The sequence below is a fragment of the Dipodomys merriami genome, unplaced genomic scaffold (assembly GCF_024711535.1).
Source record: "Dipodomys merriami isolate MVZ:Mamm:240054 unplaced genomic scaffold, mDipMer1.0.p SCAF_7, whole genome shotgun sequence".
Classification (NCBI taxonomy): Eukaryota; Metazoa; Chordata; class Mammalia; order Rodentia; family Heteromyidae; genus Dipodomys; species Dipodomys merriami.
In genome coordinates, this window is record NW_027206290.1 from 59,726,732 (window position 1) to 59,753,079 (window position 26,348).

General features: G+C 40.3%; 1 protein-coding gene across 1 annotated transcript in view; it reads right to left on the reverse strand.

The window, feature by feature from the left end:
- Positions 1–26,348, reverse strand: part of Sptlc3 (serine palmitoyltransferase long chain base subunit 3) — a 115,571-nt gene that overhangs the window by 38,523 nt on the left and 50,700 nt on the right. Inside the window, exons 6-10 of the mRNA XM_070006737.1 lie at positions 23,418–23,542; positions 22,626–22,719; positions 16,848–16,953; positions 8,851–9,070; positions 208–334 (exon numbers count right to left, since the gene is read on the reverse strand). Coding sequence (XP_069862838.1) covers positions 208–334; positions 8,851–9,070; positions 16,848–16,953; positions 22,626–22,719; positions 23,418–23,542 — 672 coding nt within the window. The remainder of the gene's footprint in view (positions 1–207; positions 335–8,850; positions 9,071–16,847; positions 16,954–22,625; positions 22,720–23,417; positions 23,543–26,348) is intronic.

Sequence of the window (26,348 nt, forward strand, 5' to 3'; positions counted from 1 at the left end):
AAAGCTTGCTTACACAAAGAATTTATGTGTGTGTTTTAACACTCTAGCACATTTATCACCTGCTTATCACATGTTTATCTAGTATATTTGTCACCTTGATTTAAAAATTGGCTTCAGAAAACAAAGGTGGGTGTTTGAGAAGGTAAGATGTTGACAGACACAAGCCCAGCGAGAAGCCTAAAGTAGGCTTCCCCCAGAACTTCTTACCTTCCGTGGACCCATCAAGTCCCATGATGAACTTCATTGACTGGATGACTTGTTCTGCTACTGGAGGGCTCATGGATGTAGCATAAGTACTACTGTGTGAGTGTATTCGTAAATAATCCACAGTTTCCTTAAGGAGCAATCCAAACAGAAAGAAGTAAATCTCAGTATTGGTGAAATTAATCTCTAGTTCCATTCCCATGCAGTATAAACAAAGAAACATTTGATTCTTACAGCTCAAAAGATGAATAGTCAGACTTTCAATGGAAATCACTGAAATGCTTATTTTTCCCTGTCTTTCTTCTTTCTTAGTCTCTCCTTCAAAAACTTATAAGCTATACAAATGTGGGACACTGCAAGGTCTATAAAGCAAAACCGTATGTATGAGGAAAAAATGGTTGCTGAAATATTTCTTGAATACCTATTATGTATAAGCATGAGGACTTAGCATACAGGAGTGTCCAAAGAATGTTGGGTTTGGCTTTTATCCTTGTGAATATTGTCTGTGCTTATATCCATAGAAACATAATAGTATACCCATAGAAACATAATGCAAATGAATTGATGTAAATGAGCACATGCAAATGAGCATATGCAACAAGGCTGCAAGATGTGGAGGGAAGAGAGGCTACTCCTAGTAGGAATAGACAGGGAGTACTCCGGTAATATGATAGGACTGATACTGTTCAAAGACAGAGAAGAAAAACTTGGAAGAATGAGATGAAGATAGAAAGGCAAGAAAAGCATGGAATGGTTGATTGCAAAAAAGGCTGTAATTCTTCCATTCCATGTATGCATGCATCTTTGCAATCTGAATTTGCGGCTCTTCCTATCAAGAAGTAGATGAGTGTGTGTTGGCCTTGTGCCTTGCTGTGTGCAGTAGAATGCAGTAGCAGAGATGATGATGTGCTGTGATTTTATTTTTCTGTTCCTCAGGTCTGGGCCCTGTCCTTGAGCCTCTTTTGCTCAAGGCTAGAGCTCTGCCACTTGAGCCACAGTGCCACATCTGGCTTTTTCTGAGCAGTTTGATGGAGTCTCACAGCCTTTCCTGTCAGGGCTGGCTTAGAACCACAATCCGCAAATTTTAACCCTCTGAGTAGCTAGGATAACAGGTGTGAGACAGTGGTGTGCCAGCTTGGTGTGCCTTGCTTGGTAGAGTATTTCTTTTCTCTTAGGGCCCTCTTATGCTGCCATGTCAAATGTTCTGAGCTGACCTCTGGAGGATGAAAGTCAGGTGGAGTAGAGAAATGGCATCACAGCTAAGGCCTTCAGTACCTGGCAAGTCCAAGTCTCTGATGAGACCAGAACTGTTCAACTGAGCCCTGCCCAAATTGTTTATGTACAGAATTTGAGTTAACGAAATGGTGGTGTTTTAGTTGCTGTTTTTTTTTGTGGTTGTTGTTTTTGTTTACCAGTCCTGAGGCTTGAACCCTAGGTCTGGGCACTGTCTCTGAGCTCCTTTTACTCAGGGCTAGCACTCTACCATTAGAGTCACAGCACCACTTCCAGCTTTTCCCATGATCAACTGAAAATAAGAGTTTCACAAACTTTCCTACCTAGGCTGGCTTCGAACTGTGATCCTTAGATCTCAGCCTCTTGAATAGCTAGGATTATAGGCATGAGCCATCAGAGCCCAGCTTGGTTGCTATGTTTTGAGCCAGTTTGGTTATGCAGCAAAAGCTAGCTGGTCCATGTTTGGAGGACAGGAAAGGACATTTGAGACTACAGACTCAATCGTGTTGAACCTGGTTAGTAGAAAGTTAAACCAGAGGATAATCTGGGATCACATGAACTGTGGTTGTGCCTTGGTCAATAGAAAACTATTGGACATTTTGTATGAAAGTGTTTTGTGTGCCTTATGGAGGACCTGTGTTCAATAATAGGAACCATCTTTAACCTACAAGCCTGAGTCTGAGGCCAAACATAAGGACTAAGGTAACCTGGCTGAGAGCCCCAAGAAGTTCCAGTACCCTATCACTGAGCGAGAAGGGCCCTGGAGATGGTATCGGCATACTTGGCTTGGCTGTGATGGCTCAGAGCCTGAGACTCTCAGGGTGGCCTGTAGAAAATTTAATGAGCTGACTACAACTCTATATATCAGCAGTGAGGTCTTTAAAGGATACAGTATCTTCTCTTTAGGATAATGCCATAGCTCAGAATCCCATCTGTCTTCTCTGATCATCGTTTATGAGAACGAACTTGGAGGAACTCTTGGGACTTGAGATTTTTTGCTTTGGAAAGTCCATATCCTCTGAAGTCTACTTCATTGGTTACATTGGTTCTCGAGGACGGTGCCCTGCCCCTTCATTGTCTATCTCTTTTGGAGTTGGTGGGCATGGTTGTTCACAAGTAATTTAAATATACACAGTTTATCTTCCTAAGTAAGTGGTCTGCATCACAGGTGAATGAAGTCAATAATGTAATGACTGCACACGACCCTTAGGGAGGGCCAGAAGTTCCATTCTATCCAGGCTTCACTATGTCTTTCCTTCTAAATTCCCTCTTCTGATTTTCCTTCTTTGTTGACTTCCTTTCTTCCTCTTCTGCAAGTCATATGGTTTTGTTTTTAGTTATTTTTTCCTTTCCATTAATTTTCCTTCTTTTTATCTCTTCCTTTTTACTCTGATTTCCCTTGGTTTATTTTCATGTTTATTTCTCCACTTTCTTCTCTTCCTTTCTAAGTGTTTTCTCCTGTCCTTCTAATCTTTCTTTTACTTTCTCTTTCCCTTTTCCCCATCTCCCTTCCCTACAAGTATGTACCAAAGACTGGTTCTGGGTTTTATCTTCTGTGTGTGTGTGTGAGTGTGTGTGTGTATGTCTTAGAAAGGAGAGAGGGTGGAAGGAGGTACAGGCTAGTTCCTGGCATCCATTATTCATATAATAATTAAAATCAAGTTTATATCATTTTTTTGGTGAGGCACATCAAATAGTTGAAGGGATTTTTGCCTCATACTGGAGCCTGAGGATGATGATGGCCTGACTTGAAGTCATCAGCCAGAAGACCTTCAGGAAGTTCAGTCTGAAGCATCAGAACCCTTCAAAGAGCCAGCATTTATTTTCTAGGTGACCACAGAGAAGGTTGCCCTTCATGGCCTTATGTTATCCAGGAATTTTTTTTTCTGTTGAAAACAAGTACCTGACACCAGATGCTGGGTGGTACTCTACTAGGATTGCCCAGTAGAGGACAGTGGGTGGGTTACAAGCATCTATCTCATAGCAAGGGATAACTCAAGGGGGATGATTTGGAGAGATGCGGAGGAGGTAAGAGGCAGTGACAGTGCTAAAATTAGGATGGTATGTTATCGGGCTAAGCATGGAGGAGTTCCATTGATGTTAGAAGGGGAAGAAGCTAGTGCTCCTGAAACAAGCTGATGAGAGGTTGTCCCCTTGATGGAGAGAGGGTCCCTCTGCATGTTTGGAAGCACAGGATCTGGAAACCCACTACTAGGTTCAAATCCTGGGCTTTGTTTCTTACTGCTTTTGATTTGATCCTGGGCAAGTTTCTAAATCTCTCTGTGCTTTTCTTTTCCCAATATGAGATATCCCAGAAATACATATGTGAAAAGTCACTATAAGGATGGAAGGAATAAATGAATTTAGGCTTCTTAGAAAAGTGGTACACGAAGAAAATTTTAATGTATTTGACAGTTATTGCTGATGGATTACTAATTCAAGATACTTAGATCTGGGAATACAAGTGGGAGATGGGGCCAAAATACAAAACTCTTTAGAGAGTCTTTCCTCCATCTCCTCCTTTGGCAGTGGGTATGCAGATACACATAGGCAGCCCCAACATCAAACTAAAGATATTTGGCTCAGCTCTCTTCTATTCTTAGTAGGGTAGTGGGAATGAAAAGAATGAAAAAAAAAAGAGAGGCATTTGAGGCAAAAGAATACTCAAGATTTGATGATAGATTAAAAGACTTTGAAAAATGGAGCTAGAAGCTAACACCCTGGCTGATAACTATTTTTGGATTGAAGATTCGTTTTAAGACCATTGCATGTGTCCATAATAACTCTGTTAGGTGAGTGATATTTTTATGCGTATTTTATAGATGGGATAACTGAATCAGAGAGATTCAGGAAGTCATTTACAAAAGTCATTCTATTTTATTTTATTTTTACTTTTTGTTGGTCATGGGGCTTGAACTCAGGGCCTGGGCACTATCTCAAGGCTAGCGCCACTGTGCCACTTCTGGTTTTCTAGTGTTTCATTGGAGATAAAGAGTCTCACAGTCTTTTCTGCCCAGGCTAGTTTTGAATTGTGATCCTCAGATCTCAGCCTCCTGAGTAAGTAGGATTACAGGCGTAAGCCACCAGTGAGTAAAAGGTGTTTTGGAATGAGAATTTGAACACAAAGAATATGGCCCTGGAATAACTACCTTATGCACAACATTAATTACCTCTCCAAACCATGTCAAGAGGGTGCTTTGATGCAAAGTGAGGGGTTCTGGGAGAGCACAGAGACCAATTCCACTTCCTTTTACTCCCAGATACTCTCCTGATCCACAGGGACTGTTCCCTTATTGGTGGGGAGAAGTGCAGGAGAATTCCGGATACTCAAATCCGTATTTTATCAGTGGTATAGCTTAAGATGTTTTATGTCTCTCACCGGGATGGAGAGCTCTTTGAGGGCATGGACGGTGTGCATTCTTCTCTTAAAATCCCCAGAGTGGGGGACTCCGCAGGGCGCCTGAGACGGAGGAAGGCTGAGAACTTGGCAAGCACAAGTGGGTACAGGGATGTCACCTGAGGAACAAGTCTAATGACACCCTCGGCATGGGGATGCATCACTGATGAGCCGAAGATACAAAACAATGCCTCTTGGATCCCTAATGTCCCTCATCCCATCAATCACAGGCATTCTTAGTTGGAATAAGTAGCTCATCAGAATATCGATGCCCCCTTGCAATAAGAAGGGAGTTGGTCCCACAGTATTATTTCTTGCAGCTGAGTCTGAGTTTATGGGTGCTGGCTAACTTACTTGTGTGGTTCAGAAAGAGGGCCTCCGGAGGCCACTTCCGGTAAGCGTTAAGGAAAGCCTCCATTCTGGCTTACTGATTTCCCTTCCTAGTTCCTCCGTTGAGTGCCATGAGCTGTTATGTACTAACAGTCAGTCCCCCTTTGGTCTTTTGCAAGGCTAGTCTGGGGGTGTCTTCCTTCAGAGTGGGTTCGAGGTTTCCAAGTCCATTTGTAAGTTCAAAACCCTGATTATTTTCTTTTGCCCATAGCATTGGAGTTCAAGGGCAAGGGTGGGTTTTCAGGAGGACATCAGACAGGAGGCCTTTAGAATAAACATCTTGGTCCTTGTTCCATGACCTCTATTTACTTCAAAGGGCTATTAAATACAGACAGGGCTGGGAACGCCAGGGCAGAGCTGGCTTCTGTAAAGGGCCTGCTATGCCTGGCTCACAGACTGTGGGGGCTAATGATTACCCTAAAGTTGGCCTCCCTCCTCCAGAATTCCAGCCCTGCAACCTATCAATCACAAAGGCAACCTTTGCTTCATTTGTTTGAAAGTCTTTCTGGTTAGCCTACAGGAGCTGTGGAAGTCAGTGGGTAGAAAAAGAAGCAGGCAACAGAACTCAGGATACATGCCTAAAAGTCTCCAATGTTGACCACATCTTTCAGCAATTGGATTAAAAAAATTGACAAAGAAAAGAATTCATCATGGTATGGCAGTGAGTCATAATTATCTGAGAAATGTGGAAAGGCCAGAGTCTTCCAAGTGGACTGTTCACTGTCCATCTACACAAGCTCCAAACTCAAAGTCAGCAAAAGGGAAACTTGTGGAAGTCTTCAGAGAAAGAAGTCACAGCTGGGTGCTGATGGATTATGTTTGTAATCCTAGTTACTGAGAAGGCTGAAATCGGAGGATCTTGGTTCAATGCCAGTCTGGTTAGGAAAGTCTGTGAGCGTCTTATCTCCAATTAACCAAACAAAAATTACAAGTGTAGGTGTGGCTCCCATGGTAACGTGTCAGTCTTGAGCAGAAAAGCTATGGGATCGTGCCCAGGTCCAAAGTTCAAGCCCCAGTACTGGGCACAAAATAGGAAAAAATAAATAAATAAAATAAAAAGAAATCACAGGTGAGCAGTGAGTCTTGAAGGCTTGAGAGGACATTGTGAGGGGAATCCAGAGGACAAGGCAAACACTTTTGGTGGTCTTAGCACCAAACCAAATTGTTTTCTCCCTAAACAAATATTTTTTACATAGTGAAGATATACACATGCATGCACACATATGTACATAAAATATATATGTGTACATACACATATGTACATATGTACAAATTATATATATATATATATATATATATGTATTATGGAACTCTGCAACTTTGAAAGCCATGCTTTCATTATTAAAACAGACAACTAGGGCTGGGTGCCGGAGGCTCATGCCTGTAATTCTAGGCACTCAGGAGACTGATATCTGAAGATCATAGTTCAAAGCCAGCCTGGGCAGGAAAGTCTGTGAGACTCTTATCTCCAATTAACCACCAGAAAATGGGAAGTGGTGCTTTGGCTCAAGTGGTAGAGTGCTTGCCTTGAGCTGAAGAGCTCAGGGACAGCACCCAGGCCCAGAGTTCAAGCCCCATGACTGACCAAAACAAAAATAAAAACAAAAACAAACATCTATGAAGATTTTTTTTCCAATACATTTTTTTACTTTTAGAACTGGGCCAATGGTTTATACCTATAATCCCCTAGCTACTCAGGAAGCTGAGCTTTGAGGATTGAGGTTGGTTGCTTGCCAGCCTGGGCAGGAAAGTCCATGAGACTCTTACTTTCCAATTAATCACAGAAAAAGCTGGAAGTGGTGTTACTAAAATGGTAGCATTCTAGACTTGAGAAAAAGGGGAATAGTGCCCAGGTTCCAGAGTTCCAGGCCCAGGACCCGCCTTGAAAAACAAACAAACAAACCCTTTATGTTTAGGCTAATTTCAGTCCTTGTAGTTAAAAAGAATAGTTTAAAATACACTCAAAATGGAAATTCTTCACAAAATTATCCAAAGTTCAATAGAATAAGATGTATGATTTAAATTGAAACTACAGATATATACATATGTACATATATATATACAATATATGCACACACATATAGTCTAGAGTTAACGTAAGTTTGAAACTTAAAGTGCAGAAGAGCAGATGCATATATTACATTACTTCATTGGCTCAGTAGGCTGGAAGGAAACTAATTTATCTGGATTTGTCAGTCTCACCAGCACCATTTTTAGAAAGATGTGTGCCTGCATGAGTTTTAAATCACAAGCAAGAACATATGTATGCGGTTCCTTAAGAGCTTTGATAATTTCTGCTCATTCTCTAGATCCTGAACACTGCCTGTGTCTTCAAGGTTTTGTATCTTGCTGTTGGTTGTAGAGCCGCAGCCTTCAGTATCTGCTGAGCCTCTGCCAAGTACTCACAACTTCTGCTGCCATCTAGTGGCATGTTTAAATACTGCAAAGTAACATGGACCGGGTGGAGAAAAGAGGTGGAGTAGGAGGAATGAATGGTACAGCCCCCTGGATTCAAGTATGCATAGATGATTTTTTAAAGAATAAGGAAAGGATCCAGGCACCAGTGGCTCACACCTGTAATCCCAGCTACTCAGGAGGCTGAGATCTGAGGATCACCGTTCAATGCCAACCCCGGGCCGGAAAGTCCGTGAAACTCTTTTCTCCAATAAACCACCAGAAAACCTGAAGTGGTGTTGTAGCTCAAGTGGTAGAGCGCTAGCCTTGAACTGAAGAGCTGAGGGACAGCGCCCAGGCTGAGTTCAAACCCCACGACCGACAAAAATAAATACATAAATAAATAAAGAATAAGGAAAGGAACAAAAGTATACACTTTTCTGCATCCATATTAATGTTAATTGCACTCATTTTTATAAATGGTCAGTACCTACCCAAAATGAATAGAAAAGTTAGGTAGACAAGCGTACTCCTCTTTTACTATCCTAACTACCAGAGATTGGGTGCTGGAGCTTGAACTCAGGGTTGGGCACTGTCTCTTAGTTTTCTTTTTCCTCTCAAGGCTGGTACTCTACATTTGAGCCACACCTCCATTTCCAGCTTTCTCGCGGTTAATTGTACGTAAGTGTCTCACAGACTTTCTTACTTGGGATGGCTTTTTTTTTTATTGTGAAAATACTGTACAAAGGGGTTACAATTACATGGGCAAGATAATGAGCACGTTTCTTATCAAGCATTGTAGCCTCCTCCTTTGTTAATAGCTTTGAACCTTGATCCACAGATTTCAGCTTCCTGATAGGATTATAGGTCTAAGTCACTAGAATGTGGCTCTCCCACCCTTATTTATTACTTCTGTGGCGAGATGAAACCTCTGGTCATCTGTCTACAAGACTAACATTCATTCTGTACAACACTGCCCTGCAGAGTTAGTTTTCTTCTGTGTTCCTTTTTATTGCAATTACTCCTTCCATACTCTTTCTTTTAGTATTAGATGGCACTCCAAGTGCTCTGGGACTCACCTGGCTGGATTCCTAGTATAACTAAAGCAATAGCAATCAGGTGACATATATTGAACTGAATTGAGGCTTTCAAGAAATTCACAGAGGCCCTGATTACTGTAGTGTTTCCAGGGTGGTCAGATTTTAATGGGCCACCAGTAGCCTATTTCTTACCTTTTTTCCAGCTATGTAGCCTCCAACAGCTCCAAAGCTCTTGCTGAATGTGCCCATGTATACATCCACATCATCAGGGGCCAATCCATAGTATTCTCTGACACCTCGGCCACTTGAGCCCACAGTTCCAATACTGTGAGCTTCATCCACGTAGAGGTAAGCCTTGTATTTCTTCTTTAGAGCCACAATCCCAGGAAGATTCACAATAGTACCTTCCATGCTAGGGAATAAGGAAAACAAAATGTTCAACACTAATGAATAACCTCCTTGGTGAGTTTCCCTTCCAAGACCCCTGCTAGTTTATCCTGACACCAGCCAGACATGACAAAACTCTGTTACTCCTCTCTTCTGAAGGATGGTATGTTCATCTTGTAAGGCTGCTCAATATGCTTCTGTTACTTGAAAAAAGTCATTTCCATTTGCTGGATGGACTGTTTGGATTCTTACACTCAATTCCCAAATCAACAACGAACTCACTCAATTGTTGATCCAATTCATTTATAATTCTGGCCAGGGCACCTAACCCAACTACTGCAGATCCTGGATGTTTTGCTAGTTTAATTGCATTGATTTCTGGTGAACCATCTTTATCTACCTGTTATTATCAGTTGGGTCATGTCAGGCTAACCTAAATTCTGTGTTTGAATTGCTAAAGATTAAAAGAGGAGATTAAAAATACCTCAAAGAACTTAAGATATCTCAGCACTCATTAAAATACAATAAGAGCTGGGAGCTGGTGGCTCACATCTGTAATCCTAGCTACTCAGGAGGCTGAGATCTGAGGGTCATGGTTCAAAGACAGCCTGGGCAGGAAAGTCTGTGACACCCTTATCTCCAATAAACCACTCAGAAAACCAGAAGTGGCACTAGGCTCAAGTGGTAGAACGCTCACCTTGAGCTGAAGAGCTAAGGGACAGTGCCTAGGCCTAGAATTCAAGCCCCATGACCAAAATATAAAAATACAATAAAATAAAAATGCAATAAGAAAGTCCCAAGGACTTCTGTTCATTGTTCACTGAAAACAGAAGTCTTTTTGGGGGGGATGGAGAACAACATTAGGGTCTGAACTCAGGGCCTCACTCTGGTGTTTCACTACTTGAGCCATGCCTCCAGCCCTGCTGTTTGCTGGTTATTTTGGAGATAGAGTCTGATGGTCTTTTCTGCCCAGGGTAGCTCTGGGCTTTGATCTTGAATAACAGAGAAATTCCAGAGACTCTTATCTCTAATTAACCAGCAAAAGAGCTGGGAGTGGAGGTGTGGCTCAATTGACAAGAGCCTCAGCCTTGAGTAAAAAAGCCAAGCAAGAGCTTGAGGCCCTGAGTTCAAGCCCCAATGTGCTCCTGTTCACTCATGCACACATACAATTGAATTGCAAAAATGCCTCAAGTCCTCCAGCAAAGGGAATAATACAAATTACTAAGTAAAATTAAAACGAATATTTACATGTACTTCTGGAACTCAATGGTTTGGAAAGAGCTTTTGACTCTATTCAGTTCTCAGAACACTTTGTCAAGTCTGTCTGCATTCACAGTTTTGACTTTACTGCAGGGGAATTAATTCCTTGACAACACTTACAGTCTTGCATGTTTACTATACAAAAGAGCATGTCAAACTATTCAAGCATACTTTCACCTTCATTCAAGAATTAACCAACTCTCCTTCTTCCCAATTATGTGTCTTATGCAATAGAAAAGAAATCATTCACTGACCTGCTAGCTCCAAGTCCCTGCTTCAAAGAATTATCTTTACCTATAGGTGTATTTTAGTTCTTTTTCTTCTAGTAACGTTCTATACAATCTCCTATTTTTGGAAGAAAGAATCAAGTACTATGCTTTTTGTCTTTATTGCTTTTGATATTTCTTTGGACAGGAATTAATAGGAATAACATAGACAACCCTTGTATTCATGCACTCGAGACTCAATATGTCCCTATGGGAAATGATTAAATTTAAACTTGGTAACCTGAAAAAAGAGAAAACTTAATGTGGGCAAATAAAACCCTATAAAATCTGAGTTCCCCTTAAGAGTACATATGGGCTCTACATTTACTCTAAAACTCAGCAGTACTGCAGAGTTGATAATCTTACAGGAAAAAAAATATAAATCAGGTGTGGCAGACTCCTAATATCAGCAAGGCTAGTCCTGTGGAAGGATGGCTAATTAACTGCAAATATTGTACAATACTAACTCTGCCTCCTGCCTAATTCAGTTGTAGACCAAAAATGACGAGTTGTAATGTGTTGAATTTTCAGTGTCTTTGTGTCATCAACTTATAACATCTTAAAGATGCAACCCAAACTCTAGCATATTGAGGGTGTTTTAACGTCATACATTATGTTTGATTCTCTAGGATGACACCAACGAGCCTCACTTCTAGAAGGCTCAAATTAGGACATTATCAAGGGCTCTGATTTCTCATTGCCACTATTTCCTCCCGGGGCTTCATCTAAAAAAACAAGGTGCTTATGATGGGTTGGGTATGCCATGAGCACAGCGCCCTCTCATGTTTATAAAAACCCCCGTGAGGCTGGGTGCTGGTAGCTCATGTCCCTAATCCCGACTCCTCAGGAGGTAGAGATCTGAGGGTCATGGTTCAAAGCCAGCTAGCTATGTAGAAAGGTCTGGGAGACTCTTCAATTAACCAACAAAAAAGCCAGAAGAAGGTCTATGGCTCTAGCCACAGCTAGAGGGCAGCACAACTAGCTCTGTACTAGAGTCCTGGCCTTCAGTGGAAAAACCTGAGACAGATACTAGGCCCTAAGTACAAGTCCCATTACCACACACACACACACACACACACACACACACACACACACACAAGCAAGCAAAAAACAAAACATGTGTGGAGGTCTCCATCATCTTGCTTATTTTACATATGAAGAAATGGAGGCAGAGGAGATCATGGAAATCGGCCAGTGTTCTACTGGTAAGTGATGTGGCCACAATCTAAGCTTAGGAAGTCAGAGGTTCATACTGCCTCCTTCAACAAAGACAATTTTAACAATCAAAGAAACCGGTGGAATTAACTCACAAGCTTGCATGAGAAAAGCAGACTCTACTTGCTCTTTATTCCCTTCACAAGTGAACATGGTCATCTAAAATGACCTTGTGAAACACCCAACTGTTCCTTGATATTCATACCCAACTCCTATTGATATGGGTGGCTGTGCTGGTGTGGACTAAATTCACCTAACGCCGAAGCTTACTGTGTAAATATATTAAGTGCAATCTAGCATAATAAAAATAGGAAGGAGGAAAATTGATTCATTCTTGGACTAAATTGAAAATGTGCTTGAATTTTTCAACAAGCTCTTTTGTATAGTAAACATGTGAGTCTATGTATTGTCAAAGAATTCACCTGCAGGGAAGCACAAAGATGTGAATGCAGACATGCCTCACAAAGTGTTCTGAAAATGGAATAGAGTCCAAAGCTCTTTGAAATCCACTGAGTTCCAGAAGTACATGTAAATACTCACTTTAATTTTAGTTAATAATTTACTTTAGAGTACATGGCATTGTGAGACCTTACAATGAATGGTACATTTAGATTCCTTTCCACTTGAAGAATCTGGATTTCAACTATTCTAGTTTAGGTACTAGGTTATTGGAGACACCCTTTCTCCCAGTCTGTGTTTGAACTGTTTTTGTCAGATATGATGAGTTGGTAAGAGCCTAGATGTTATATAGACACAAAACTACAAAGATAGGACCTTAAGATCAGTCTAGGAATATACAGAAGAGGACACTAAAATAATACCACTCTGCTTTTAAACACCCCCCCCCAATTATGCATTCATGGAACTATAGACTTTGAATTTTTAACCTTCCTATTTTACAAATGAAGAAATTGAGGGCAGAGAAGGTCATTACAAAGGTCAGTTGAATGACCTGGCATTTTCCGTGTTTTTGCCAGTGGTATGGACCAATGGCCCCGCTCTTCCATGCACATTTCACCTTTGTCCCCCCTGTTCACCTTTAGGCCACCAGGTTGTAATTGAGCTCTGCTTTCCCTTACCTATCGTTCAGAGAGCAAGTTGTCTGGGCCTCTGAGCCTCTATTTCTTCATCTTTCCAATGACTCTAGAGCTTCTGGGAAACTTACTCAAGATTGCACAGGTGAAATGTTGGTCAAGGACACTTGGTTAATAGCATTCTTTGCTCAGACACCCTCCCTCTAGGGAGATAAACATCAAATAGCCTTGCTCCATAGACAGCTCATTGTTTTCCACATAGAAACTCCCTCAACTGCAAACAAATATGCTAAGACAGTCACCCTTTGTTATGAACTTTCTGTAGGGCCAGACATCTGTCAAGGAGTAGCTTATGACCTCAGGTAATCCTTGTGTCCTATGATTTTGTGGCTCTTGTGTGTGAATCCAGCTAATCAGGAAGGGGAGACTGGGGGTGGGCAGCAGTTTGAAGACAGCTAAGACAAAAAGTTAGCAAGACCTCTTCTCAACAAACAAGTTGAGTGTGATAGTACATGCCTGCAATCCCAGGTATATGTGAATAGTAGGAGAATTATGGTCTGAGGCTGGCTTTGGGCAAAAAGCACAAGATTATATTAAAAAAAAAGTAAAGCAAACCAAACAAAACACTTGGGATCATGGTTCAAATGGTACATTGCCATCCCAGCAGGCATGAAGCCTTGAATTCAAACTCATAACACACACACACACACACACACACACACACACACACTAAATACCTTATGAAGACTACACAAATATGGAGAGCAGCACAAGGAATTGAACCCTGGTCCCTTGTTTGCCTCCAAATTCTGACTCTTCCCATTCTACCATAGTCAAGAGGAAAACAAAAATCTAGTGGTAAAAATTAAAAGGATGTGTTTGACGGTTATCAACCAGATATCTGTTCACAATATACCTCTTAAGAATAGAAAATGTACTGTGGCAACTGACTTCACATTCCTAACTCATCCCTCTAGACAATTTTATGGAAAATAATTTCATCTTTTGGTGCAAATTAGAATGTCTATATCAGAGTTACCCCACTGAGATTTAGGGCTAGAGCTCTCCCATCTAGAAAACCTTATTTCATGAGGCAGTCAAAGAAGTAGCCTGATTCTTGTCTAGGGAGATAGCTTTTCTAAGTCATTTAGAGACAAGCTTTCTGTGGAGATGGGATAAAAGCAACTTCCTTGTGGCAGCAAAGTCCAGGGGAAGTGGAGACTCAGCTCTGCATATCTTCTAGGTTGATTGAAATCGTATATTAGGTTGCTTCCAATGATGGCTGCCTGAAAGGTGTTGCCATCCCTGTCTACAAAAAAAATGGATCCTCACATTAGGCATTAAGGTTTACTTTACCTGCCTTGGAATCTGAGCTAGCCTTCTCACAGGCTTTAGCCAATAGAGCATACAACAAAGGCTGTTGTATGATGTCTGGGCTGATCCCTTAAAAACCAAGGCAGCTTCTACTTTTACTCCCTGAGAAGCCAGCTGCCATATTGTAAGGAAGCTCCGGTTGGAAAACTGAATGAGAAGAGACTGTGTATAGGAAAAGTATTCAAGGCTATATAGGTAAATGATGCCATTTTGGATGCTCAGTCCCAGTCAGACTCTCAGCTGAATATCATCTCATGAAGGACCTGTGAACACACAGCACGTGCAGCGTGCAGCACAGGAATTTCCTGGTGGGTCCAGATGACCCACAGGAGTATGAGTAATAACCAATTATCACTCAGTGAGCCATTATGTTTTAGGGTGGTTTGTTACATAGCAACAGATGATGGAACAGACGCCTTTGCTAATGCACCCTTAATTGTGGTTTGGTGCCATGCAGGCTGAGGACCAGAAGTCTCCACTTGCTTCCCTTGTCCTCTTGATATCAAGGAAGGACACAGGCCTACCCTAGCCATTAACAAGTCCTGCTGCTGGAGTGGTTTTCTGTGCAACTTGGATGGGGATATTTGTCAGTGAAATACTGGTGGTCCTCTTCATTTCAGCCATGATCAAAGACCTTACGACATAACTTTCATTTAGTAGGGCCATGTTCTGTTTATTTATACTTGGGTTCTGTTGACCCTGCTGTCCCACAACCAATCAGTTTCTCCCACTAGTCTAAGTCTGAATGACAGGTGTTTAGGTAAGGGCTGTTTGCTTATCTTCCAGGCTGGCAGCTGGCAGAAACCATAGAGGAGAACAACCTATGTTTGAGGTCATGACAGTGTTAATGTGAGATTTCTTCCTAAAAGTAGCAAATTTAGGGCCAGGAGTCCTTAATATTGCAGAACAAAGCTTCTCAGTTTTGGCTCCGTTGCTATCTTGAGCTCCACAAGCCTTTAACAGAGAGCTGCTGTCTTCGCACTGTAAGAATTTTAGCAGCACCCCAAGCCTCTCTCCCCACTAGAGGCTAATTGGCCTTACAACAATTGTGGTGACTAAATATTGTCAGGTGTGCCATGGGTTTGAGATAGTGGCAAAAATCATGTCATACAAGGACCACTGGTCTGGAGTGAACACAAAAACTTCAGCCACAAATACTTACTCTTGGGATCTTAGGAGGAAAAATATGTCACGAGAAAGTCAACTACAACACATCGGAAGTGTCATCTTTGCAAGTCCATAATCACACTTTGGAGACCTAGAACACTTGTCATTGGGTAGGACTTTCTAGAGTTCAAAGATGCCATTATCATTACTATTATTATTAATTTGAGAAAATTATTTTCTATTTTTACTAAAGGAGTGGAACTGTATTTCACTTGTTACTTGTCAGTCACATGTATAGCAAAAGATGATCACTCAGGGACTGGTTAGAGTACCTGCCTAGCAGTAATGTTACTTCTGTTCTCAAATTTCAGTTGCAGTCATGCTTCAATTTAGGAAGTAAAACATTTCTCTTTTCTTTCTTCTGATTATTTTTCACTTCTTTGCAGTATCTCAAAGAAAATATTCCTCTTGACTCCTTTAAAGTTCCTGAGGATTCTTTGAGAGGTGATTAGGAGCAGACACTCAGAGATAGGAAAAACAAACACTTGGATTCTGTTCCCATTTCACCAAGATAATCAATTTTGACAGGGAAAGAAGCAAATTCAATCACAACCACCAACATAAAAGTGCTGCTCAGAATAGCTTAGTGGGTGTTTTGTTTGCTCACTTTAAGGGAAAATTCCATCCCAGGCATATCTTCTGATACTAAGATCTCCCACACACCCCTATTAAAGCTCTGGAGACAATGTTGCACTCCAAGTTTATCCCTTGAGGAAAATAAGTAGGTCTTTTGTGTTCTGAGATATAAATGGTTGACCTACTTCAGAAGTTAACTGGAATTCTGATGTGCTGTCCATTTAGAATAATCAGAAGGCTAAGGCAAAGAACTAGCTTCCTTGCTTGCTTGCTTGCTTCCTTCCTTCCTTTCTTCTTTCCTACCTTCCTTCCTTCCTTCTCCTCTCCCCTGCCCCCCTCCATATCTCTTTCTTTCTGTTTTGAACTCAAAGGCCTGAATGTTGTCCTTCAGTATTTTCTCTCAAGGCTGCAGTCTACCATTGGAGCTACAGCTCTATTTTTTTTGGGGGGGGGGTAGTTAATTAGAGATAAAGTCCCACAGACTTTCAATTAGAGATAAAGTCCCACAGACTTTCCTGCATGGGCTTGCTTCCAACCATGATCCTCAGATCTCAATAGCTAGGATTGCAAGAATGAACCACTAGAACCCAGAAAAAAACATTCTGGTGTTGAATAACCCTGGCTTAAAAGAATTCTTAAACTCTGGAGCAGTTAAAAGAATCAACTAAAGTTAGCAGTGAGGCTGCCCCTGAGGAAAGTTTCCCAGTCTACAAAGTGTTACACAATATACAAACTTACCAAGAAGACAGTGGACCCAAGGCCAACTTCCATCGGCTGCTCCACCTTAGGTTTCCCTGCCATATCTGCATCTAGCTTATTTATTTATCTGTCTAGGAAAGTTCTGTTTTCCCCAATAATCAGCTTGCTGTGGACCTTAGGATATAAAACTTTCTCATTTTTAAAAATGTACCTGTAGATGCCTTCCACTAGGATGAGAATCTTTTTCCAAGCTCTGCCAGTTCGTGGTTGGCCATAGATGATAGCATCTCTCAGATTCTTCTCAAGGCTTTCTAGATCTTAAATGAATATAAAAAACAAAATTGAGTCATGAAAGGGGTATGTTTTTTTCCTCTTGCATTTACATTTCTAGGAGACATCAGCTTTGTTTAGGTTCACACTGAGATCTGAATTGTTAGAGAACAAAGTTGAAATGAGAAAGCTCCTGGAGAAAGAGACAGACAGAGAGACAGAGACAGAAAGTATCCAATCTTCTAGTAAAATTTAACTCTGGCAAGAAGAATAACAGGGTTTGTACAAGCAGGCAGGTTCTTATTGCCTAACTCACAGTTCTATGCTCATGCCTCAACTGAGACTCTCCGAGTTAATAACACAGTGCCATGAGGGCTTTCTTTCTAATTGTACTCTTATAACTCATCCATTGTTTTGTCAAATACTCATCATGTAGCCCAGTGTTGGCCTTCATGCTTCTCTGCAGAAGGCAAGGACCTTCTTTCCTTGCTTTCAGCTCTAGCCCAAGTGCACAGTATTACTGCTACAACAATAATGAATTGGTAGAATCAATTTCTTTTCATGGAGAAATTAAACAGTCTAGGAGACAGGAAAAGGAATGTAACTAGACTTAAACAAGATTATTAGAAAGAATAATTGTTTCTCAGTGGCAATAATTATTTCTTTAACTAGCTGTGTTGTTTGTTTTGTTTCAAAGAGATGTTGATGAGAGCCTACGTGAACACTACGTGTATATATGTATAATAATATGTATATATATAATAAGCCAGTAGGTGGCAGCTGAGTTAACAAAAACCAACTGAAAATTTTCAGGGCTCTTAAAATTTTTACCTGTATTAAAACTTTGTTACAATTTTTGCTGAGTTGAATGGACCCAAGTGATTATAGAAAGCAGTCTCTCTTTTTCTATAATGCACACAGGCTGCTAGTTACTGAATGAACAAAGTATTGAGGTTTAAGGAATATTATTGCTTCTGGGATTTGGAATTTTTAATTTTTTTTTCAGAAGTGGCACATGATGATGGTAACTCTAATGCCATCCTATTAGAAATTATCCCAAGTAATCAAAATTCCTAGTCATTTTCAAGATGAATATTCCAAGATTTTGAAGATCCAGAGACTATTGTATTGCTTTATACATCATCAAGATCATGCATAAACCTTGTAGGGTTATTGTAGGATTTTTTTTTCTTTTTGACACAGGGTTTCACTATGTAGCTCAGGATGCCCTTGAACTTGTGATTCTTCTGTCTCAGCCAGCTACGTGCTGGAATCATAGGTCTGTACCACCAGGCCTGGCAAAGATTAATTTCGAAATCAATACAACTAATCCTAAAGAGAAGCTTCTCTTTAGTCTTTTCAAAAACAAACAAAAAGTGAAAACCAGCTTTGTGTGACCATGAGTAATTGTTTTTAATGATGTTACCAAGAGAAATCCCAGTGACTTTCAGGGCTGATGCTTCTCATTGCATATGATCCAAATGGTAAGCTGTCTGGAGAAAGTCTTAATGGACTTTCCAGAGCCCTGAATATCTACACATAATGACCCCAGTGCCAAGGAGAAGTCAATGAAGACAAACTCATGGATCTGATATTACAGGAGCTAGACTGAGAAATGGAGGACTTCACTCTGCCTAAGTTCTAGACCTACATTAGCCCGAGGGCAGTCTTCTCCCTGATTCTCCAAGTGTCTCTCTGCAAAGACTAGACCAGTATTAGATGGGTTTCAAACCTGTAATATTTAAGGGACTGTGGCTGATGATCTGTAGGCCTTGTGGAATTCTGTTCCAGCCAGCCCCATGCAAACATCTGCACAGGATTTTTAAGTAATGATGCTCATTAAAATACTTGTACTTGTATTATGTGAATCCTCACAATACCTTTGAGAAATGATAAGGAACTATTAGGGTATTTTCTTTTTGTTGTTGTTGTTGTCGTCATGGGGCCTGAACTCTGGGCCTGGGCACTGTCCCTCAGAGCTCTTCAGTTCAAGACTAGTGTTCTACCACTTGAGCCATAGCACCACTTCCAGCTTTTTCTGCTTATGTGATGCTGAAGAATCGAACCCAGGGCCTTATGCATGCAAGGCAAGCATTCTATCACTGAACCACCTTCCCAGCATTATTAGGATTTTTTTTTTGGAGTTTTTTTTTCCTGAGTAAGCAAACTAAAGCCAAGTTTGTTTAAAACAAGACAATACTGAAAAACAAATCCCCTAATCCCAAAGACGAAAGTCTTCAAACAAACCCCTTCTTGTTCCTTAAGAAAATTGAGATTATGGGAATTGAAACATAACAATTATTTTGGATACCACCAAAGCCTGCAGCGCTATTATACATGTTGCCATAGAGCTGCAATGATGTACTGTGATTGTAATCAGTCTAAATTTGAGCATCAGCAGTGTCTTAGATGCTGTTTTGCCACAAAGCCTGACTCATCCAGTATATTCCTTTGCTTTGTGGAGGACTTGGAGGCTGGAGCTGGCATGGTGCTTTGGGATATGTAGTTATTAAGAAAGAAATTTTGGGGCCCACATTCTTAGGGGCAGGTATAAAGCAGTCCTAGTCTTTTGTAGGCATTGTCATCTGGATTACTTTATTACTAAATAACTGGAGTAAGCTTACTGTATGTTGAAAACTCCAGTCAGGCTCAAGTGACAAATACTTTTGGTAACTGTGAGCACATATCTGTCCTTAAATTTAATGCCCAGGTTCCCAGATCTGGGACAGCTGGAGATAATATCTTAGGAAAGAGAGCATGAAGATGCAAATGAGGAAGAATCTTCTGGGAAGGATGGATTAGGTGTAGCTTGAAGTATGTTTTCTTTAAGATAAGAACTGGATGTTTACTTTTGCTCTGTTTTTACTGCAGTGATGAAACTGTTCTTGGGCAACTGGACTTCTGAGGACCAAAATATTGGTGAGATCTTTCCTCACTAACCATTATCTGTACTCCCTCTTCTTTTTCATTCAAGGCTAGCAATCTATCAGCTGAACTACAGCTCCACTTCTGGCTTTTTGGTGGTTAATCGGACACAAGAGTCTCACAGACATTTCTTCCAGGGTGGGCTTTGAACTATGACTGTCAGATCTCAGCCTCTTGAGTAACTAGGATTACAAGTATGAGGCACCAGAGTGCCTGGCTTAAAAACATAAATTTTAATACAAAAAGACTAGAAGAACACTGATTTGGTAGTAAATATTCTTAACAAATTTTAAAGTATGGGTTCCCTCCTACGGCTCCCTGAAGCTTTAACTTTTTTCAAACTTGTATCTCTATTTTTATCTCTAAAGCAACTAAATGTTTGTGGTTGTTGTTTTTCTATGCTCTTTGGTGGTCCTGGGATTTGAACTCAGGATCTCAGGTATGCTTTCCAGGAGTTTTTGCATGGAGCCTCGCCTCCAAAATCTGATATTAAAAAACAACTGTATTTAAAGTTTTAACCATCTTAAAATTTTATTTTAACTCAGTGAATTTCAATAAGAATTTAACAAAACTCTCAAAGAATCAACAAACACATTAATAAATGAGCACATGACCTAGCGACTTCTTAGAAGAAGTAATAATGGCCAATAGATACATGAAATCCTCAACAACATCTCTGGCCATAAAGGGAATGCAAATTAGAGCAACACTGAGATTCTACCTCATCCTGGCTAGAATGGCCATCATCAGGAATACAAACACTAACAGATGCTGGCATGGATATGGGGTAAAAGGAACCTTAATACATATATTAGGATTAGTGGGAATATAAACTTGTTCAATCACTCTGAAAAGCAGTTTGACAATTTCTTATAAAACTTAATGTAGATAAACCCTATGACACAGCAATATCACTCCAGCATTTATCCAAAAGATTACAAACCAGGATATGGTAAAGCCATCAGCACAACCATGTTTATTGCAGCACTATTCACCATAGTCAAGGCATGTAAATAGCACAGATGCCCTGGATTGGACAAATGGAACAAGAAAATGTGGTATATATACACAATGGAATTCTACTCATCCATGCCTGGTTTACTTTTTCATGCCTGGTTTACTCCTTTCAAAATTGTTCTCCTTGCAAGACACTCATGTTATATACTCTAGCTTGTTTCTTTGCTATTGTGCAGTGACATTCCATGTGTTTTTCTAGATATTCAAGTTGTTTCTGGGTATTTGCTTATTAATAATAAAATAGCAAGAAAGGAAAACCACTTGTGTCCCTAGCTTGAGGTTCATTTTGCTTAACATCATCTTATCTGGTCATATTTACATAGCTTTTGACCTTTTCTGCTTGTCCCAGACATATATTAGTTATTGCAAATAAGGGAAACCATGGCATACAAGTTTTTTTTCTTTCTTGCTATGGTTTCTAATGTATTTAAATGTACCATGTGAATTTTGTTGCTTTGTATATTCCTCCCCCACAGTATAACCTCTGTTTTCACTGTACTTGATGTCAGTGCCCTGCATCTTGTATATACACTTCTCTAATTTGGGGAGGAGAAGGGAAGAAACCAAAATGTTTAAATAGGGATACAGGCTGACTCATTGTAACAATGAGATGTACAAGATACTGTGCTAAAAAACAAACTTTACAATTTAGGTGTGGGGGGGGGAAGGTGGGGAGAGTATAGATGTGGAGGTGGGAGGGAAGGGATGGCAGGGGAAAAACAAAGGAGGTAACAAGGCTTGTTAGGAAATGTACTCATTACCTAGATCATTTACCTGTAACCTTTCTGTACAGTATTTTTACAATAAAAAACTTATAAAAATAATAAAATAGGTCCCAACATTCTTATGTAAATCTCTGCCTTCATTTTTCCTGTGGCAATACTTGTTGTATAATATCTAGGTCCTAAGACAGGAACATACTTAACTTTATAAGCCTGCCAAAGAACATTCTAAAAACATTCTATCCTTTTCCACAGCCCCCGCAATGGACGAACATTCTAGTTGCTTCTATCCTAACTAACATTTGGCACTGCTGTCTTTGTTGCAGCTCTTCTTGTGGATATGCAAAGATGCTATGGCCAGAGCCTAGGATCCTATTGTTTTTCAACACTGCCTGATGTCATCATGACCATTTTCACTTTAATCCATGATTGAGTTACTTGAACTAAATAAATCACACAGAGTATAATATCTAGGGCAGAGCTGAGTGCTGTTGCTGACCATCACCTATTTCTTTTAAGGTGTTTCCTCAGGGAGAAAAGGCCTTCTTTATCTTCCTCACAATTTTTGCATACCCCTCAGTCTATCTTAATGCAATTGAAATAGGTGATTTGGGAAGGTGATCTGTTGATGAGACTGGAGAAAGGAGGTGTGATACTATGAAACAAGGGAATTATTCCCCTGCCCAGAATACAAAACTTAAACACGTCTTTGAACTTCCCCAAGGTAGAGTTATAAGGAAGGGGAGAGTAATAGCACTTCTGATAATTAAGTGACAGTTCAGAGTGAATCACTCCTGTCTCCTGAAGCGTCCTCATTAAACACACATACTGGGCTTAACGTGTTTGGTGACAGTTCGTGATCTGGAGGTTTAGTACACCTCAGCCACTAGTTCCAGGTCACTACAGGTTAACAAGCCAGCAGGGAACATAAATGTAACTGTGTTTCATGAGGATAAGTTGCCAGTTGGAAGAGCAAGAATGTAAACGTCTTCCATGATCTTTCCTTTCTGCTAGGAGCAAGCCGATCTGTGTTGGAAAAACACAATGATACTTACTGTCATGTTTGAAACATCTTATGGTTGCTCCTGAGATCCGGGATCCCATGATCATAGAAGAATGGTTTAATTCGTCACTTAAAATGAGACACCCCTGTGAAGGAAACAAACACACAGAACCAGGCCAGTGAATGACATGAAAGACAATGTGATTTTGTTTTTGTTGTTTCCTTTGTATGTTCTTCCCCCTATGGAATATCCCCTGTTGTCACTGTACTTGATTTTGGTATCCTGCATCTTGTATATACATTTGTCTAATCTGGGGAGGGGAAGGGGAATAACTAAATGCTGAAACAAGGACACAGGGTGACCCATGGCAACAGCAATACCCACAGGACAGTATATTGGAAACAAACTTTACAACTTTGGGTAGGGGGTTAGGGTGAGGGTAGGGAGGGATGTGGGGTGGGGAGGAAAGGGATAGTGGGACAACAACAAGGGAAGAGGTAGCAATGATCGACAAGTAATGACTCATTGTCTTACTTGTGTAATGTCACCTCTCTGTACAGCATCGTTACAATAAAATAAAATAAAAAAAGAAAGACAATGTGTGGGAATGAGGAGAAACTACTCTTTGAAAACTTTGAATGCAATTTCTTCTTAAAAACTCTTTAAAATTTAAAAGGCCATGAGATTGAGTTGGTGAATATATGGATAAAATCATAGAAAGTAGTTAGCTCCTTGGGATGGTAACTCATTACATCTTATTTTTGCTTGCTCAGAGAAGACCTACTCAAAGTTGTAATTCATAGGAATAATACAATAAAAGACATTAATGTGAAAAATGCTCACCTTTCCAACTAGTGCAGGGATATTTGTTGCATTAGTTGCAAATCCCATCCCAAAGACCATTGCTGCTTCTACATTAAGAAACTTTGACACAAGTGCTTCCAACTCCTTATGCTTATCCAAGGTACCTACACAAAATGACATGTAATTAATTAAATTACAAGCCTCTCAGACGTTGCCCAATGTAAGTACAAACAGATTGATTTGATGACTTCCACAGCTACTAGTAAAATTTAACTCTGAGATGTACTAGATATTGTAACATGCCTGTTATTTAGAGTATCCCATCCAATCTTAGGACCTTAATAATGCAGGTGATATTTCTTGCTGGGAAAGAAAAACAAAGCTTAAAGATGTTACAAATAGCTAGGCGCCAGTTGTTCATGTCTGTACTCCTAATTACTAAGGAGGGTGAGATCTAAGGATTGTGGTTCAAAGCCAGCCTGGGCAGGAAAGTCCCCATAAGACTCTTATCTCTAATTAACTACTTAAAAGTGGTGCTTGGCTCAAAGTGATAGACTGCTAGCCTTGAGAAAAAGAGCTCAGAGACAGTGCCCTGGCCCAGAGTTCTAGCCCCAACACCAGAAAAAAATGTCACAAATAGACCTTTGCCAGTTTTTTAATCTGAAAAAGAATTAACATTGAGGATAGAAAAAGAGCTAAAAAACTAAACACCAAAAGAATTAATAGTCCAATTAATTAGTGGATAAGAACAGAGAGTTCTCAGATGAAGAAATAATGGCCAACAAATACATGAAAAAAGTTCAATGTCCACAGGTGGAAAGGAAATGAAAATCAAAACAACACTGAAATTTCACCTTACTCCAGTTTGAATGGCAACCATCAAGGAGAAAATTCTGGCAATGATGCAGGTGAGAATTCTCACTATTGGTGAGAATATAAGCCACTAGAGCCATTATGGAAATCAAAGTAGAAGTTCATCCAAAACTTCATTATAAAATTACCATGTGAGCCAATTATATTACTCTTTGGCCCATACACAAAAGAACCTAAGTCAATGAAGACACCTGTACACCATGGAATCAGCCTAGGTGCCTAATAGTAGATGAATGAGCAAAGACATATACCTATATCTTCACGGTAGAGTATCATTCAGCCGTGAAGAACGAATTTATGTTATTTGCAGGAATGTGGATGGGACTGGCAATCAGATGCTAAGAGTCAAAGACAAATATTGAATGTCTTCTTTCATATGCAGAATTAAAAATAATCTGAAAACTTTGACATGAATGAAAGAGGAAGATTCTTTAAGGGAGGGCCTAGTGAAAGGGTATGTGAGTGAGTGTGGTAGAAATCAGCATGTGATGCTGCCTGGAATATTTTCTACATAATTCATTTGACAGAAGGCAAAAACATACAAATGAAAAGATGCTGTAATGAGTAACCGTGAGATGTAGAAGCTGTTGCTGAGATTGAAGAGACTGAAATATTGCTGTAATGTTTAGCTCTACTAGGAGACATTGTGGTTGGGAAAATTAAAGTTAAAATTTGAAACTACATGAGCAGTTGTTTGGCTAATTCTTTTTTTTTTTTGCCTCAAAAAGACTGTATCCCCAAAGAAATAGTCCTAAGAGTAGGTTGTAAAGAGGCTACCAGCTTGGGCATGAAGAGACTAGATTTTGGCGTCTGTCTACTACCTATAGCTAAGTAGCATCCAGTGCTACTGCTCCTTGAAGTTCCTAAAGGCCTTTTGAGGCCTCTAGTCTTGCACGTACTTTCCTTCATGGTCTTCCTGTCCTACCAGCTACCCAGTTTCACTCTTGGAATTCCACCTGACATGTCACTTGTTCTCAGATGCTTTTCTCAACTTCCCATGGCAAAAATGGGTCATTTTCCCTTTTGAGATTTCACACCTTCACCACCTAATAATTATGACACTAATTTAGCTGACCAGGGAAGGATCTGGGGACAATCTTCTTCATGACAGAAAGGGGTCTCAGTGTACCTATGCTACGTGTGAGGCCCCATGACGTCCACATCATTAGTAATAAGAATGGTAATAATAATAATACTATAGGACGTTCATATTATCCAAAGGATTAGCGTAGCGTCATAGATGGTTTTGCCTTGGTCCAGGGCTTAGTCCAGTGCAGGCATACAGTAGTAATTCTTTCAATGGAGGATGAAGACTGCTGAGCTTTGAGTGGGAGACTGAACTAGGAAAGATTACAAAAGCCACTCAATGCCCCAGGCAAAAAAAGGAGGAAGCGACAAATGCCCTTATCTGCAGTCTTCAAGGAGTAGCAGGTGGCACTCAAGGTTTTTTTCAACTTCCTATTGTTCCTCAAGAGCCATACTGTTCTAGAGGATCAAGGCACACCTGTGCTCTGATCTAATCATCTGGAAGTGTCATCAGCAATGCTAGAGATAGATCACCTTTCATCTTTTCAAATCAATGGTTCCATCAGTTTATCTATGACCGTTGCTTCACTGAAAATGCTTAGGATAACATGAGACATGTTTTTGTTTTTAAATTAGAGATAGATCAGTTTGAAATATTTATTCTGTAGTTTTTGTTTTTGTTTTTGGTCAGTTGTGGGGTTTAAACTCTGCACCTGAGTACTGTCCCTCAGCTCTTCAGCTCAAGGCTAGTGCTCGACCATTTGAGCTACAGTGCCATTTCTGGTTTTCTGGTGGTTTATTGGAGATAAGAGTTTCACAGACTTTCCTTCCTGGGCTGGCTTTGAACTGAGATCCTCAGATCTCAGCCTCCTGAGTAGCTAGGATTACAGGCGTGAGCCACTGGCACCCAGCTGTAGTTTTTAAAAAAATTATTTATTTATAGTTATTGTAAAGGTGATGTATACACAGAGGAGTTATGGCTACATACTTCAGGTCAGGAGGACATTTCTTTTTGAACAATGTCACCCTTTCCCTTGTTTTGTCTGTTTTCCCCTCTTATCCCCACCCACG